This window comes from Mobula birostris, chromosome 25 (genome assembly GCF_030028105.1).
Source record: "Mobula birostris isolate sMobBir1 chromosome 25, sMobBir1.hap1, whole genome shotgun sequence".
Lineage (NCBI taxonomy): Eukaryota > Metazoa > Chordata > Chondrichthyes > Myliobatiformes > Myliobatidae > Mobula > Mobula birostris.
This window is the reverse complement of record NC_092394.1, coordinates 4,343,556-4,360,905: the sequence shown is the minus strand read 5'-3', so window position 1 is coordinate 4,360,905 and position 17,350 is coordinate 4,343,556. Positions and strand designations below refer to the sequence as shown.

The 17,350-nt window shown below is 50.3% G+C and overlaps 1 protein-coding gene across 2 annotated transcripts in view; it reads left to right on the top strand.

The window, feature by feature from the left end:
• The window catches only part of LOC140187878 (Na(+)/citrate cotransporter-like), a 41,062-nt gene extending 29,071 nt beyond the window's left edge, over window positions 1–11,991 (top strand). The window contains exons 8-12 of one of the 2 annotated variants that reach the window (XM_072243688.1): window positions 5,127–5,248; window positions 7,317–7,438; window positions 9,005–9,166; window positions 10,173–10,310; window positions 11,493–11,991. In XM_072243688.1, coding sequence (XP_072099789.1) covers window positions 5,127–5,248; window positions 7,317–7,438; window positions 9,005–9,166; window positions 10,173–10,310; window positions 11,493–11,621 — 673 coding nt within the window. In that variant the 3' untranslated portion in view covers window positions 11,622–11,991. The remainder of the gene's footprint in view (window positions 1–5,126; window positions 5,249–7,316; window positions 7,439–9,004; window positions 9,167–10,172; window positions 10,311–11,492) is intronic. The other variant, XM_072243689.1, reaches the window with a different exon arrangement.
• The last annotated feature ends 5,359 nt before the right edge of the window (window positions 11,992–17,350 follow it).

The following is a 17,350-nucleotide window of genomic DNA, read 5'->3' as shown; positions in this document are numbered from 1 at the left end:
TCTCATCTCTCTCTTATCGTTTTACATTTTCACATTTTCCTGGATTGAACTACATCTGCAAATTCTGAAGCCAGGTCTACTTTACATGCTGCCAATGTCCCACTGTAAGCTACAACAACTTTCTGCTCTATCCACAACACCACCAACCTTCGTGCCATCGATCTGCTACTGTTCCTCTACTGACCTGTCTCGTAACTTGCTTGCCTAGTTTCCTCTGCCCCTGCATTACAGGAAGAACCTGGAGGCTTTGAAAAGGGTGCAGAAGAGGTTACTGCCTCAGTTAGAGGCTATGTGCTACAAGGAGTGCTTGGACAAACTTGGGTTGTTTCCTCTGGAGTGGCAGAGGCTGAGGGAGATCTGATAGAGGTTCGTAAGATTATGAGAGGCATGGTAGAGTAGACAGGGAAAATATGTTTCCCAGGGTTGGAATGTCTGATGCCAGAGGGCAGGCATTGAAGGTGGGTTCAAAGGTGATGTGTGAGGCTGGTTGTTTTTTTATACAGCGATTGAGAGGTGCTGGGAATGTGTTGCTAGTGATGGTGGTGGAGAAAGGTAGAGGCGTTTAAGGGGCTGTTAGACAGGTGGAAGACAAGAAGCATATGGAGTATGTGTGGGCTGGGATGGTGGTGATCCTCTTTGAGAACATCAGACTGAGGTTAATTTAAATTGGTGTCATTGCCGGCACTGTCAATGTGGGCCGAAGAGCCCATTCCTGTGCTGTCCCACTCCCAAGTTTACTGTTTCCTCAGATCCTTCCTGTCAGAGCACAGAGAGAATCCTGGCTCTCTGCCCGGTGCATGGGGGCTGGGGGGAGATCCTGGAGACATCCCCCTCCCCAGGGGACAAAACACAATGAGTTCTCCTGTGCACCAGGGCAGACCCCCACCCCACACCACCCCCAGTCAGGGGACAAACCACAGAGAGTTCTCCTGTGGTCCAGGGCAGGCCCGCTACTCCACTCCCTGACACACCCCTCCCCAGGGAACAAAACACTGGGAGTTCTCTTCCTGTGGACCAGGGCAAACCCCCACCCCAACACCCCCCTCCCCAGGGGACAAAACACAGAGAGTTCTCCTGTGGACCAGGGCAGACCCCTTACTCCACTCCCTGACACCCTCCCCCCTTTACAGGACAAAACACAGAGAGTTCTCCTGTGGTCCAGGGCAGGCCCACTACTCCACTCCCTGACACCCCCCTCCCCAGGGGACAAAACACAGGGAGTTCTCCTCCTGTGGACCAGGGCAGACCCCTTACTCCACTCCCTGACACCCCCCTCCCCCAGTCAGGGGAAACAACACAGGGAGTCCTCCGCCTGTGGACCAGGGCAGGCCTCCCAGAATCTGCTCCTCATTGCACCTCATCAGATCTGCTGACCCCCCGCCCCCTGCCAAACTCTCCCTTTCACCCTCAACCGGTGCCTGGCAACAGCTGCTTGGCAACGGCAGCCTTCAGCTCCAGAGTCCGTGAGGTGCATGACAAGGAGGCCGCAGCATTGAACAGGCCGGGGAGGGACAGCCTCCTGAGCTGGACCACAGCCAGGCCTCACATCCGGTTCGCATCGGATCAGACATCCCACCTCTCCTGGAAGTTCCGGGAGTCTCCCGCATATTAATAGTGGCTCCCTGATGCCCGCAAATTATATACAATGTCCTGGAAATTGATTTTTTGAGAGCGAGCGTGAGAGAACGCGCGAGAGCAAGAAAGCAAGCGCGAGTGAGAGCGACCACGAGCGCGAGAGAGAGAGAGAGCGACAGTGTTCCAAAAAAAGAAAATATAAAATGTACATCACCCCAGACTACACTAAAGTGTACCCCTGCCTAATAGGGGTCAAAAATAATGACAGCGTTGCTCGCTGCACTGTTTACAACAGTGACTTTTCTATTGCCCATGGTGGGTTAAGACTGTACAAGACATGTTGAGGTGAGTTTAACAGGTGTCATTCGTTCATTAGCATAGCTAACGTTATTTAAACTAGCTGGCTAGCTGCTAAGGAGCTACTCTACTACAGACATCCCACCTCTCCCGGAAGTCTCCCACAAATTGATGGTGCTACCTCCCTGAAATCAGTTTTTGCAGGGTGGGATGTCTGGCATCGGACCCTGATCTCAGCAGGTCAAGCAGCACCTGAGGAGGCAAGGGACCGGACAGTTCCAAGCATAGAACAGAACTGCACATGAAAACGCCCTTCGGCCCACTATGTGGCGCCAGACTAGCTCAGATAGATTTATTTATCACGTGTGCATGGAAACATGCTGTGAAAAGTGTCGTTTATGTTAACAACCAACACAAGCTAGGGATGTGCTGGGGGCAGCCTGCAAGTGTCACCACGCATTCTGACACCAACATGGCACGTCCTCAGTGTTCATCAGAACGACTCGAAACAAATCCCTTTCCCCATACACACCTCCAGGCTTCAGTCACTGGGCTTCGACTTTGAGACATCCAATTGACTACCAGACCAGCCAATATTGGGACCTCAAGTTCCAGGCTCAAACTCCATGCACTTCGACTGATGAGCTCTCTCGTCTCCTCATATCTCCTACTAAACACGAGCATCTGATCCTGGGGATTTGGAACAGCCCTAAATACACAGGTGTCCTTTGCCACCCATCTATGTTGCTGCCTTCAAACATGGAGTGGAGGCCTGACCGCTAACTCCCCACATTCCTGTCCCTAAACCATAATCTGACCTCTAACTCCCCACATCTCTGTCTCTAAATCTTAATCTGACCTCTAACCCCCCCATGTCCCTGTCCCTAAACCCTAATCTGACCTCTAACCCCCCATGTCCCTGTCCCTAAACCCTAATCTGACTGCTAGCTCCCCACATCCCTTTCCCTAAACCCTAATCTGACCTCTAACTCCCCACATCCCTGTCTCTAAACCCTAATCTGACCTCTAACTCCCCACATCCCTGTCCCTAAACCCTAATCTGACGACTAACCCCCATATCCCTGCCCCTAAACACTATTTTGACCACTAGCTCCCCATATCCCTGTCCCTAAAGCCTAATCTGATCTCTAGCTCCCCACATCCCTGTCTCTAAACCCTAATCTGACATCTAACTGCCTACATCCCTGTCTCTAAACCCTATCTGAACCCTAACTCCTTTCACTCCCTTCTTTGTCCCCAAAACCATCCCCACACACTGAAAAAGTGCAGTTGGAGCCAGTCTCGATGGAGATGTTTGTTTGACAACATTTTAGAGTCCAGTGAACTTGTTGATGTTTTTATTAATTGTCAGAATCACAGAAGCTAATGTAAAGCAATCTGCTCATTGTAGAGCGTAGGGGTATGTTTCACACCACAGTAGAATAGCGATTAGCATGACACTATTATAGATTGGGGTGTTTCGAAGCTCAATTCCGGTGCTATTCTGTAAGGAGTCTCTCTACGTCCTCCCTGGGTGCTCCAAAGACGAACCGGGTGGGTTAATTGTAAACTGTCCTGTGACTGGGTAAGGATTAATCAGGGTTGTGACGTTGTTAGGGTGGGAAGAGCCTACTCATGGGTACCCTTCAGTATATAAATTAAGGGAGGCAAATGCAATGTTGGCATTCATTTTGAGAGGACTAGAATATAAAAGCAAGGATGTGATGCTGAGGTATTGGTCAGACTGCACTTGGGAGTATTGTGAGTAGTTTTGGGCCTCGTATTTAAGAAAAGATGTGCTGGCATTGGATAGGGTCATGAGAATGACCCTGGGAATGAGGAGCATTTGATGGCTCTGGCCCAGATAAAATGGAAATGGAGAGGATGTTTCCTATAGTGAGGGAGTCTAAGATCAGAGGGCGCATCCACAGAATACAAGGACGTCCTTTTAGAACAGAGAAGGAGGAGGAATTTCTTCCACCAGAGGGATTCATTGCCACAGACGGCCGCGGAGGCAGAGTCATTGGATATATTTAAAGCAGAGGTTGATAGGTTCTTGATTAGCCAGGGCGTCAAAGGTTACAGGGAGAAGGCAGGAGAATGAGTTTGAGAGGAATAATAAATCATCCACGATGGAATAGCAAAGCAGACTCAATGGGCTGAATGGCCTAATTCAGCTCCCATTTCTTACAGTCTTGTAGAACATAGTAAGGTACAGCACAGCACAGTCCCTTCACCTCACGATACTGTGCTGACCGCTGCAATTAATCTCGCCCTCCCCTCCTACACCACCATAACCCTCCAATCTAACCCTCCCCTCCAATCTCATCCTCCCCTTTAATCTCACCCTCCCCCCCACACACAGTATCTAACCCTCCCCTCCTACACAACCATAACCCATCAATCTCACCCTCCCCTCCTACATGGTACATAACCATCCCCTCCAATCTAACCCTCCCCTCCTACACAGTATCTAACCCTCCCCTCCAACACAACCATAACCCTCCCCTCCCACACAGTATCTAACCTTCCTTTCCAATCTCACCCTCCCCTCCTACACAACCACGACCCTCCCCTCCTACACAGTATATAACCCTCCTTTCCAATCTCACCCTCCCCTCCTACACAACCATAACCCTCCCCTCCTACACAGTATCTAACCCTCCTTTCCAATCTCACCCTCCCCTCCTACACAACCATAACCCTCCCCTCCTACACAGTATCTAACCCTCCATTCCAATCTAACTCTCCCCTCCTACACAACCACAACCCTCCCCTCCTACACAGTATCTAACCCTCCCCCCTACACAGTATCTAGCCCTCCATTCCAATCTAACCCTCCCCTCCTACACAGTACCTAACCCTCCTTTCCAATCTCACCCTCCCCTCCTACACAGTATCTAACCCTCCATCCAATCTAACCCTCTCCTCGTACACAGCCATAACCCTCCAATTTTCCTTCATTCACGTGCCTGAGTCCCATGTATGTCTGTATTCTATCAGCCTCTACTGCCACCCCCCCAGGTGTGTTCCATGTACCCACCACTTTCTGTGTTTTTAAAATAAATACCTCTGACATTGTCCATAAACTTGCCACAATCAGCTTAAATGGATGTCCTCTGGTGTTGGTTATTGTGTCCTGGGAAAAGATGGCCTAAGCAGCCACCTGTCCCAGTGCCGATCTCTGCCCCTGGTTCCCTGGAGACAGCCCACCACCCACCAGCCTCAACACTCACCATTTCTGCTTGTTTCAGATTTGTTACCGATGCCACCGTGGTGATCTTCATCACGATCCTGATGTTTATCGCACCTTCACAGAGACCACAGCTCAAGCCCTGGGTGCAGGGCAGGCGGAGTGCAGAAGAGGACATGACAGGTATGTGCCCGGGAGAGGGGGCTTCTCCCAGCACCCTGGGTGTGTATGGACTGTGACGTTTGTTGGTGTTTGGCAGCACAGCTGTGCTCTATGAATTGACTTTCCTTGTGTCCACTTTCTCTTGTTGCTGTGGTTCCATAAGACCCTGTTCTAGATCCAATCTTGTTGATGATATAATGGTGGATCTGAGAGGAGAACCTTAGGGGGGATATGGACAGGTTACATGAATGGGCAAGTATGATGTGTGTGTGTGTGTGTGTGTGTGTGTGTGTGTGTGTTTCTGTCTGTCTGTCTATCCAACCGTAAGACATACGAGCAGAATTGGGTCATTCAGTCCTTGAAGTCTGCTCCACCACTTCATCATGGCTGATTTACTTTCCCTCTCAACCCCATTATCCTGCCTTTGCCCCATATCCTTTGGCACTCTTACCAAATAAGAACCTTCAATCTCCGCTTTAAATATACCTAGTGACTCTGCCTCCACTGCCGTCTTGTGGCAATGAATTCCACAGATTCACCACCCTCTGGCTAAGGAAATTCCTCCAGATCTCTGTTCTAAATGGATGTCCTTCTTTTGAAGGGAGTCGGCCACCTCCTGGAGATAGCTAACCCCAGCTCCAGCCCTGCCTGATCCACAAGGGTCTGGAGTCAGTCCTGACTCCAGCCTGGTTCTTCTGTTGGGCATTTGGTGATGCCTCCACGCTGGCTGTTGGGGTATTTGTCACCCTTCTCCACTCTGTTACAACAGCAAGTTTCATTCCTGGAGCACACCTTTTGGTCAGAGGCTGTCCCGGGGACAGGCCCCATGGAGAGGGGATGGTTTCTCTGCCAACTCTCACTGGGCTTGTCACCTTGGGTTGAGACAATTCATTGCTGTGGGTAAATTCTCCATTTTGTTCACAACCCACAAAACTTGTTCACATCTATGCACACACAGTTATATACATGCACACAAAACTCTACTATGGACGGTCCCAATCCCAGCTGCAAGAGGAGAAGGGTTGGGCATGAGGCTAGTAATCCCGTCCTGTAAAAACCCAGTGAATAATTCCACTATGGACAGTCCCGATCCTGGCTGTTGTAGGAGAGGGGTTGGGTATAGGATTAAGAAGCCCATCCCTTAAAACCCAGAGCTGCCGGAGCTCCAAAGGCCTCATTCCTGGAAGAGGAAGAGTCTTCGAAGATGGGCTACACCTGGGGACAACTTGCTAGACTGGCCCAGGACAGAGGACTCTGGAGAGCTGCTGTCGGCAGCCTGTGCCCCGGTCAAGGTGATCAGCTTAAGAAGAAAGCACACACACACACACACACACGTACACATGTATGTGCACATGTGCACACTCACAGACACACAGTGATAGGGACAACTTTCAAGCCTCACACAGGTAGTGCCAGAGGCCGTGATTGAATCAGTGTCTCTGGGCCTGTGAGGCAGCAGCACTACCTGCTGTGGCAGTCTTGTTTTCAAGAGTTTGGTTTAGCTGGAGATGGTGTCTCCGGGCCAGGAGGCCATGGGGTCCAGCTTCTACCTGGCCATTAACAGGTACATCTGCTGAGTTAGTGAATCCGCACCCAGCCTGTGCTCGGCGATCCAGCACCTAAAGATTAACGATGAGTTTTATTTGTCACACGTACATTGAAACACACAGTAAGATGCATCATCTGCCTCAGCAGCCGACACAGTCCAAGCATTGTACTGGGGGCAGCCTGCAAATATCACCACACTTCCGGTGCCAATATAGCATGTGCACAACTCACTAACCCTAAGCCCTACGTCTCCATGATGTGGGAGGAAACTGGAGCACCTGGAGCAAACCCAAGCAGTCACAGGAACACACAAACTCCTTGCAGACGGCGGTGAGAATTGCAGCCAGGTTGCTGGAGCTGTGAAGTGTTACAGTAACCTCCACAACACTGTGCCATTGACATCCCATCTCTGCTCCGCTTCCTTATCAGTTAACAGCTGTTTATTTCATCATAACCTCCACAACACTGTGCCATTGACATCCCACCTCTGCTCCGCTTCCTTATCAGTTAACAGCTGTTTATTTTCCCTCCCGTGGTGCAGGCAGGCAGCGGACGGAGTCCCCCGGCACCCGGCTCCTGGAATGGAAACTGGTGCAGAAGAAGGTGCCCTGGAATGTGATCCTCTTGTTAGGAGGAGGCTTTGCCTTGGCCAGGGGCTGCGAGGTAAGACATTCCTTCATTAACCATTGTCCTCACGTTCCTAAAATTTCAGGATCATACAAAAACCAACATAATTATGAGGGGTATGGATAGGGTAAATGCAAGCCTTTTCTACTGAGGTTGGGTGTGAATAGAACTAGAGGTCATAGATTAACGATAAAAAGTGAAATATCTAAGGGGAACATGAGGGGAAACTTCTTCACCCTGAGGGTGGTGAGAGTGTGGAACGAGCTGCCAGCAGACGGGGTGGATGTTCGGAGAAGTACAAGGGTAGGAGGGGCAAAGACGGCTATGGTCCAGATGTGGGTCAATAGGACTAGGCCAATTAATAGTTTGCATGGACTAGATTGGTCCAAAGGGTCTGTTTTTGTGTTGTACTGTTCTGTAAAGTCAGTCTGTATGAGATCCTCGCTTTGTGATGTCATTTGGTGTCTACCCCGTGTGATCTGTTCAAAGGGCCTGTTTATGTGCTGTAGTGTTGTAATGCTGTGTTATAATAGTGATTTGTGCTTATAATGCTGCGGCTTCATAAGACATTTGGAGTACTGTGAGCAGTTTTAGGCCCAATATTTAAGAAAGGCTGTGCTGGCTTTGAAGAGAGTCCAGAGCAGGTTTACAAGAAAATTCCCAGCAATGAAAAGGTTAATGTATAGGGAAAGTTTGATAGCTTTGGGTTTGTACTTGCTGAAATTCAAAACAATGACAAAAGGGATCTCATTGAAACCTATCGAATATTGAAAGAGCTGGGCAGAGCGGATGTGGAGAGGATGTTTCCTACAGTGAGAGAGTCTAGGACCAGAGGACACAGATAGAGTGGATGTGGAGAGGATGTTTCCTATAGTGGGGGAGTCTAGGACCAGAGGACACAGATATGGTGGGTGTGGAGAGGATGTTTCCTATAGTGGAGGAGTCTAGGACCAGAGAACACAGATAGAGTGGGTGTGGAGAGGATGTTTCCTATAGTGGGAGAGTCTAGGACCAGAGGACACAGATAGAGTGGGTGTGGAGAGGATGTTTCCTATAGTGGGGGAGTCTAGGACCAGAGGGCACAGATAGAGTGGATGTGGAGAGGATGTTTCCTATAGTGGGAGAGTCTGGGACCAGAGGTCACAGATAGAGTGGATGTGGAGAGGATGTTTCCTATAGTGGGGGAGTCTAGGACCAGAGGGCACAGATGGAGCGGATGTGGAGAGGATGATTCCTATGGTGGGGGAGTCTAGGACCAGAGGACACAGATGGAGCAGATGTGGAGAGGATGTTTCCTATAGTGGGAGAGTCTAGGACCAGAGGACACAGATGGAGCGGATGTGGAGAGGATGTTTCCTATAGTGGGGAGTCTAGGACCAGAGGGCACAGCGTTAACATCTCCTCACTGGACCAGGTCAAATGTACCTGTATGGATCAGGTGCGACCTACCCTTGAGCAGGTCAAGCAGATGTGGGACAGGGCAGAGGTCAGGAGAAGACAGGTGAGATTGGGAGGAGTGGGTCAAGTTCTGAAAAGTTTTGGTATGTAATATCCCGAGTGTAAATGCTGTCAGCAGATAAAACTCCCATTTTTCCCTCGCAGGAGTCGGGACTGTCCAGGTGGCTGGGAAGCCAGCTGCTGCCCCTGCAGAATATTCCACCATGGGCCATCGTCACTGTTCTCTGCCTGCTGATCGCCACCTTCACCGAGTGTACCAGTAACGTGGCCACTGCCACTCTCTTCCTCCCCATCCTGGCTTCCATGGTGCGTCCCAACACCCGCTCCGAGGGTCCGCCAACATCTAGGGAGGAGGGGGATCTGGGATTCCTTGTCAAACACTCGTGAACTGCGGGGATTGGAGCCACCTGTCCTATGTCACTTCCAGGCCTTGTCGTTGCTCAGTAACCTACCCAGCTCCTCCCTCGGTCTCCATCACTCCCACAACAGCCACGCAATGCACATTGGGTTGGTAGTGGGAATCCCTACCTGCATCCCTGCATCGATGCTGGTAAACCTGCTGTGCTCCTGCAGTGGAACTGGGTCTGGTACTTACCCTGTCCTCATCCTGGGCCCAACATCCTGATGCAATTCTGAAGAAGACGTGGCAGCAGCTGGAGTTCACAAGGAGTTTGAGGAGATTTGGTCTGTCACCAAAGTCACAAGCAAATTTCCGCAGATTTACTGTGGAGAGCATTCTAACTGGTTACATCACCATCTGGTGTGGAGGGGCCACTGCACAGGATCGGAAAAAGCTGCCGAGGATTGTAACCTCAGCCAGCTCCATCATGGGCTCGAGCCTCCCCAGCACTGAGGACATCTTCAAAAGGTGATGCCTCAGAAAGGAGGCATCCATCATTAAGGATCCCCATCACCCAGGACATGCCCTCTATAACGAAGGAAGATACACACTCTTATAAACAGTTTCTTCCCCTGTGCCATCAGATTTCTGAATAGACAAAGAACCCAAGAACACTACCTCACCACCGCTCTCTGTTTGAACTATGTATTTATATCTACATTTCTTGTAACTTGTCCTGATTTTTTTTTAACACAGTGCAGTGTCCTGCTAATAATCAACCTGATCCTGATTCTCTATGGACTCTGAGCCTGAGACATGCTTAACCCTACAACTCTGCCTCTTGCCCCACCCGGATCAGAATGAACCCCCTCTACGTGCTTAACCCTATAACTCTCCCTCTTGCCCCACCCGGATCAGAATGAACCCCCTCTACGTGCTTAACCCTACAACTCTCCCTCTTGCCCCACCCAGGCCTCCCGGATCAGAATGAACCCCCTCTACATCATGATTCCAGCCACCCTGAGCACCTCCTTTGCTTTCATGCTGCCTGTGGCGACCCCGCCCAACGCCATCGTCTTCTCGTACGGCCAGCTCAGGGTCTCGGACATGGTAAGTGCTTGGAAAGGAAGCAGTGGTGGTCTTGAGGTTCCCTGAGACAGGTGGCAGGGAGATTTACCCTCACATCTGAACATAGGCACCGGGGCCCATACCTGTAAGGTGCACTGATCATTATCGGGGCCCGTACAGTGAGGAGATCATCACCGGGGCCCGTACCCGTATAGTGCGCTGATGAGCACCGGGGCCTGTACAGGGCGCTGATCAGCTTCTGGACTACGGTCATTGTGGAACAGAGGGACCTGTAGCACAGAAACGATGGCATGAATGGCCAAACTCTCGCCTGCCTTCTCTGCAGTCACATGCCTTCCTCAGCTTCAGCTTCCTGCCCCTCACTGGGGTGGAAACGTAGACCCCTCCCAACATGTCCGCACCCAGCCTAACCCAGGTCCATTGGTACTGTGTGCAGATCTGATCGCCTCATTGCTGGAAGGGTGAGGAGGCTTTGGATGGGGTACAGAGGAGATTCACCATGATGCTGCCTGGATTAGAGAGCACGAGCTGTACGGAGATATTGGACAAAGTTGGGTTGTTTTCTCTGGAGTATTGGAGACTGAGAGGTGACTTGATAGAGTGGCACAGATCGGGTGGATAATCAGTCTTCTCTTCCCCACAGTGGAAATGTCAAAAACTTAGGCTTAAGGTGAAAGGGAGAGAGCTTATGGTACGTGGCACAGCAACATGGTGGTTACTGTAATGCTTTACAGCGCTGGTGGTAAGTTCGGGGTTTGATTCCTGCCAATGTCTGAAAGGAGTCTGTCCATTCTCCCCGTGATCACATGGGTTTCCTCCGGGTGCTCCAGTTTCCTCCTGCAGTCCAAAGACCTATGGCTAGGGTTAGTGAGTCGTGGGCATGCTATGTTGGTGCTGGACACTTGCGGGCTGTCCCCAGCACATCCTTGGACTGCGTTAACTGTTGACACAAACGATGTATTTCACTGTACGTAACAAATGAAACTAATCGCTTGCTCTAGTCACACTGGAACAGCCTGGGGTAAATTACCCAGAAGCTTCCAGCTGTCCTCTGTCAGTGACCCAGACAACTGTGCTTGCTGCATCCAGATGACATCCTGCTTCTCTGGGACGTTCTGGTGTGGGGGACCACTGGTTGGTCACTCTTTGGGAGGGGGTGGGGGGTGCAGTACAGATTTTTAATGAGTTTTTATCTCTGTGCAGGTCAAAGCAGGGCTCGCTCTCAATCTGATCGGAGTGGTTTCTGTGATTGTGGCCGTCAACACCTGGGGTCGGGCGATGTTTGACCTCAGTACCTTCCCTACCTGGGCCAACGTCACAGACTCAGTGTGACAGGCAGCAGAGGGGTGAAATCCCAGCAGGAGGCTCTACCCCACAGACAGTGGATTAATAGGACTGCCTAAATGGACCGGTCAATGGAGAAAGACCCAGGAGTGGACATCTGACTACATGCAATGTGCTGACAAAACCTGTGCCTGTATCCGGTCCAGAGTGACTCTGGTCTCAGTGATTTTATTCAGGGGTGCAGTGCTAGCCGGAGCGCATCTGGCAGCTCTTTAAGAAAAAAACATCCGTAATAAACAAGCTAATTAATTAGGTGCCACCCAGGGTGATTTGAGTCTCTCAGAAACTGCACCCCTGAAGATGTGCCGGACACACACCGGCTAGCACTGCACCCCTGATTTTATTGAAATTAATAAAGAGATAGATATTAACTTTATTAGTCCCACGTGCATCAAAACACACAGTGAATGTGTCGTTTGCAGCAACAACCAACACAGTGCAAGGATGTGCTGAGGGCAGCCCCCAGGTGTCACCATGCCTCTGGCACCAACGTGGCATGCCCACAACTTACCAACCCTAACCCACACGTCTTTGGAAAGTGCAGGAAACTGGAGCACTTGGAGGAAGCTCACACCGTCATGGGAAGAATGAAAAGATTCCGATTGATTTATTTATTTATCACCTGTACAGTGGAATGTGTCGCTTGTGCTAACAGCCAACACACCCGACAATGTGCTGGGGTCAGACTGCGAGTGTCGTCAGGCATTCTGGTGCCAACATAGCATGCCCACAATGGTTGGCAGAACACAACAAACAGCAAAACAAACCCCTTCCGTTCGTCCGTCCGTCCCTCCCACCCACACACAGACAGTTCCCAACCCCAGGACAGGCCTCCAGTGGACTGCCGGACATCGGGCCTCGGTGGACTTCAGACTGGTAAACTCAGGCCTTTGGCTGATTGACCTTCAGGCACTTTACAGATGGCGGTGGGAATTGAACCTGGATCACTGGCACTGTAATGTGTCCTGTTAACCGCTGCGTGACTCAGCTGCCCGGTAGTTAGCAAACCCAATCAACCTGGGCATCATGAAATCCTCTCACTGCAGGGCACGGAGAACACACAGCTCCCCTGTGTCGTAACCCCCATCTCCCCTCTTCCCAAACATTGAGGATGAACACAGTGAAACTGTTCACATCGGCTGACATCCACAGGTGGTGTGCTGGGCAGAGGTATGGCCTCGTGTCGGACAGCAATAGGTGATGGGCTGGGCAGATGTGCGGACTCTCATCAGCTGACATCGATAGGTGGTGCACACGGCCTCATGTCGGTCATCAATACGTGATGTGCTGGGTAAAGACGCGGCCTCATGTCGGACTTTGGTAGGTGGTGCGATGGGCAGAGGCGCGGCCTCACGATCCAGAGAACTGGGTTCAATCCTGACCTCTGACACTGTCTGTGTGGAGTTTGCATGCTCTGGATTCCCTCCCCGCCCCCGGGTGCTCCACCGTCCTCTGAAGGTGGGTGGGTCTAGGAAGGGTTCATGGGGTTGTGGGAAGAATAAGATGTAGGAGTGGAATGAGGCCATTCGGCCCATTGGTTAATGTGGGCACGAGGGACTGCAGATGTTCCTTCCCAGATCATAAACACGAACAGTCCTTCCAGGTGAGGCAGCACTTCCTGTGAATCTGTCGGGGTCACTGCTCCTGATGCAGCCTCCTCTACACTGCTGAGACCCGTCGTAAGTTGGGAGAGAGCTTTATTGAGCACCTCTGTCCACCTGCCAAGAGCAGAACTTCCTGGTGGCCGAACATTTTAATTCCAATCCCCACTTCCATTCCAACAACAGCAGAACTTCCCAGTGACCGGACATTTTAATTCCAATCCCCACTTCCATTCCAACAAGAGCAGAACTTCCCGGTGGCTGGACATTTTAATTCCAATCCCCACTTCCATTCCAACAAGAGCAGAACTTCCCGGTGGCCGGACATTTTAATTCCAATCCCCACTTCCATTCCAACATGCTGGTCCGTGATGATGAAGCAACACCTCATATTCTGACTAGGTAGCCTCCAACCTGGTGGCACAAACATCGATTTCTCCAACTTCCGGTGATTCTTTCCCTCTCCCTCAATTCCCCACTCTCGTCTTTTACCTGTTCACCTCTCCCTGGTGCTCCTTCTCCTTCTTTCTCCTATGGATAACTCTCCCACTCTCCTCTCCTATCAGGTTCCTCCTTCTTCAGCCCTTTGGCTTTTCCACCTATCAACTTCCAGCTTCTTACTTTATCCAACCCTCCCCCCCCACTCACCTGGTTTCACCTATCACCTGCCAGCTTCTCCTCCTTCCCCGGCCCCCACTTTTTAATTCTGCTATCTTCCCCCTTCCTTTCCAGAGCTGCTGAAGGGTCTCGGCCCAAAATGTCATCTTTTATTCTCCTCCATAGATGTTGCCTGACCTGCTGAGATTTGCCTCTCCTGTGTTGTTTGGGATTAGTGTAGGATTGTGGTTAAGGCGTCAGTCTAGTGATCTGAAGGTCGCTAGTTCGAGCCTCAGCTGAGGCAGCGTGTTGTGTCCTTCGGCAAGGCACTTAACCACACATTGAGTCCAAAGGTTGTGAAGTTGAGTGAAGTTATCCCCTTTGGTTCAAGGGCCTGATGGTTCAGAGGTACACAAGTAGATCAAAATTAATTGAAAGCGTGCAGAGAAAATTTACAAGGATGTTGCTAGGACTTGAGGACCTGAGTTATAGGAAAAGGTTGTAGGTTAGGACTTTACTCCCTAGAGGGTAGGAGAATGAGGCGAGATTTGATAGAGGCATATAAAATTATGAGGAGTGTAAATACAAACAAGTTTTCTCCACTGAGGCCGGGTTAGACTAGAACTAGGGGTCATGGGTTGAGGGTGAAAGGTGAAATGTTTAAGGAGACCATGAGGGGAAACTTCTTCACTCACAGAATGGTGAGGGTGTGGAATGAGCTGCCTGCACAAGTGGGGGATGCAGGTTTGATTGTGACATTGAAGAGAAATTTGGATAAGTACATGGATGGGAGGGGCATGGTCCCAATGCAGGTCAATAGGACTAGGCGGATAACAGTTCAGTAAGGACTAGATGGACCGAAGAGCCTTTTACAGTGCTGTCGTTCTTTATGAAACACATAGTAAGATGCATTATTTGCATCAATGACCAACTCTGTCCGAGGGCAGCCCACAAGTGTCACCACGCTTCCAGCACCAATGTTGCATGCCCCCAACTTACTAATCCTAACTCGCATGTCTTTGGAATGTGGGAGGAAACCAGGGCACCCAGAGGAAACTCACACAGTCGTGGGGAGAACATTCAGACAATGGTGGGAATTAAACCTGGGTTGCTGGCGCTGTAAAGTGTTATACTAGAGTACAGGTGGTCTCCCTACTCCGTGAGCTTCAGGAGAGGAGTAGGGGTCCTGACAACCTCCGGCCACCTGGCTGCCCTGTTGTAGCACCGGATGGACGGGAAGCATTAGCTGCAGGGACAGACCCAGAGCTGCTGGACACACCACATCTGTGACATCCCAAAAAATTAGTGTGCAGGAAGCCTGTGGGTAAGCACCGATCACAGGCGGCCACACATTGACGAATTACTCAGGACAGCCTCCCGCTCAGCGGGTGGTGAGGCCATGCCATGGTCAGATCATCCACGATCCAAGATCCCAATCAAAACGTTCTAATCTCAGGACTACTGGATCTGTGAAAACGTTTTGACTGCTTCGCCACTGTTGTACAAGGTATCAGCACGCAGTGAACTACATTATCATTACCGGCTGTGTTCAGGACCAGCCAGACTAGCACTTAGAGTTGTAGAGCACTACCGTACGGACACAGGCCTTTTGGCCCATCTAGACCCATCTATCTGCACCACGATAATAGCCCTCCATACCTCTCTCATCCATGTACTTATTCAAACTTCTCTTAAACATTTCATCTTTCACCCTTAACCTTTAACTATAATCTCTAGATCTAGTCACACCCAATCTCAGTGGAGAAAGCCTGTTTGTATTAACCCTATTTATACCCCTCATCATTGTGTATATCTCTATCAAATCTCCTCTCATTCTCCTACGCTCCAGGGAATAAAGTCCAAACCTGTTCAACCTTTCCCTACAGTCACAAAAAAACAGGCTCTTTGGCCAATCTAGTCCATTCTGGCCTGGTTTCCCATTGACCTGCACCTGGGTCATAACCCTTCACATCTATCCCATCCACGTACCTATTCAAATGTCTCTTAAATGTTGCAATTAAACCCGCATCCACCACTTCCTCTGGAAGTTTGTTCCACACTCTCACCCCCCTCTGAGTGAAACAGTTCCCCCTCATGTTCCCCTTAAACATTTCACCTTTCACCCTTAATCCATGACCTCTGGTTCTAGTCTCACCCAAGACTGAGGCCAGCATAGATCAGACAGGACGATGTTCAAGTTTACTGTTGTGGGTGTATTTACCCAGAATGTAATTTCAAAGAATATTCACCTTATGCAGCAGCACAGTGTGTTATAAACGTAAATTACATACAATTAGCAGGAAATATACATAACCCTCAGGACAAAACAAACATAATGACATCAGTCCAAGCTGATGAAAAAAGCTGTTGTTGAACTCTGAGGTGCGGGTCTCATGCCCCTGTACCCCTTATATAACAGCAGCATTGAGAAGAGGGCATGGCCCAGATGGTGGGAGTCTCCCACTGACTCATGAACTCAGGAGATTCTGCACACACTGGGAATCTTCAGCAACACACATAAAATGCTGGAGGAGCTCTACATGTCAGGCAGCTTCTATGGAGAGGAATGAACAGTTGATGTCAGGACCCAATGAAAGGTCTCGGCCCAAAACGTTGGCTGTTTATTCCCCTCCATAGATGCTGCCTGACTCGCCGAGTTCCTGCAGCACCTGGTGTATTACTCTCTGTCGCCTCTTGTGAATGGATCCTGTGCATTGGAGCCTCCATTCCAGGCTACGATGCCGATGCAACCAGTCAGAAAGCTCTCCATCATACTTCTGTCGAAGTTTGTCAAGGACTTTGATAACATGCTGAATCTCCTTAAACATCTATAAAGTATGTGAAGATGCTGGCATACCTCCTCCAAGGTTGTATCGATGTGCAGGGCCCAGGATAGATCCTCTGAGATGCTACCACCCAGGCATATGGAGGGACAGTACAGGTTTGAGGGGCCGAATGGCCTAAGTCCTGCACCTTTCCCTGTAGAGAGATGGCCAGTATGTAGAAAGGTGGGGGAGTGTGAGGCAGGGGCTGGTAGGTGATAGGTGGATCAGGTGAAGAGGGGATTGTACCCCGGGGAAGAGAAGGCACCTTTAGAGTCTGTACGCTGGGGAGTGTTAGTATCAAAAAGTAACTACATTCATTTTGTGCTTATAGAGTCATAGAACAGGTCCTTTGGCTCATCTAGTCCATGCCAAAATATTAATCTGCCTAGCCCCATCGACCCGCAGCTGGACCTCAGCCCTCCATATTCCTGCCATCCATGTACCTATCCAAATTTCTCTTAAATTCCCACCCTCCCCCTACCTTCTTGATAGGGCCTCTGCCCCTTCCCTCTTCAGTCCTGACGAAGGGTTCTGGCCCGAAACGTTGACTGATCTTTTCCACGGATGCTGCCCGACCTGCTGAGTTCCTCCAGCGTGTTGTGAGTGTTGCTTCTCTTAAGTGTTGCAATTGAACCCAGAGCCGCCAGCTGCACTGACAGCTCATTCCACTCTCACCACCCTCTGAGCAAAAACA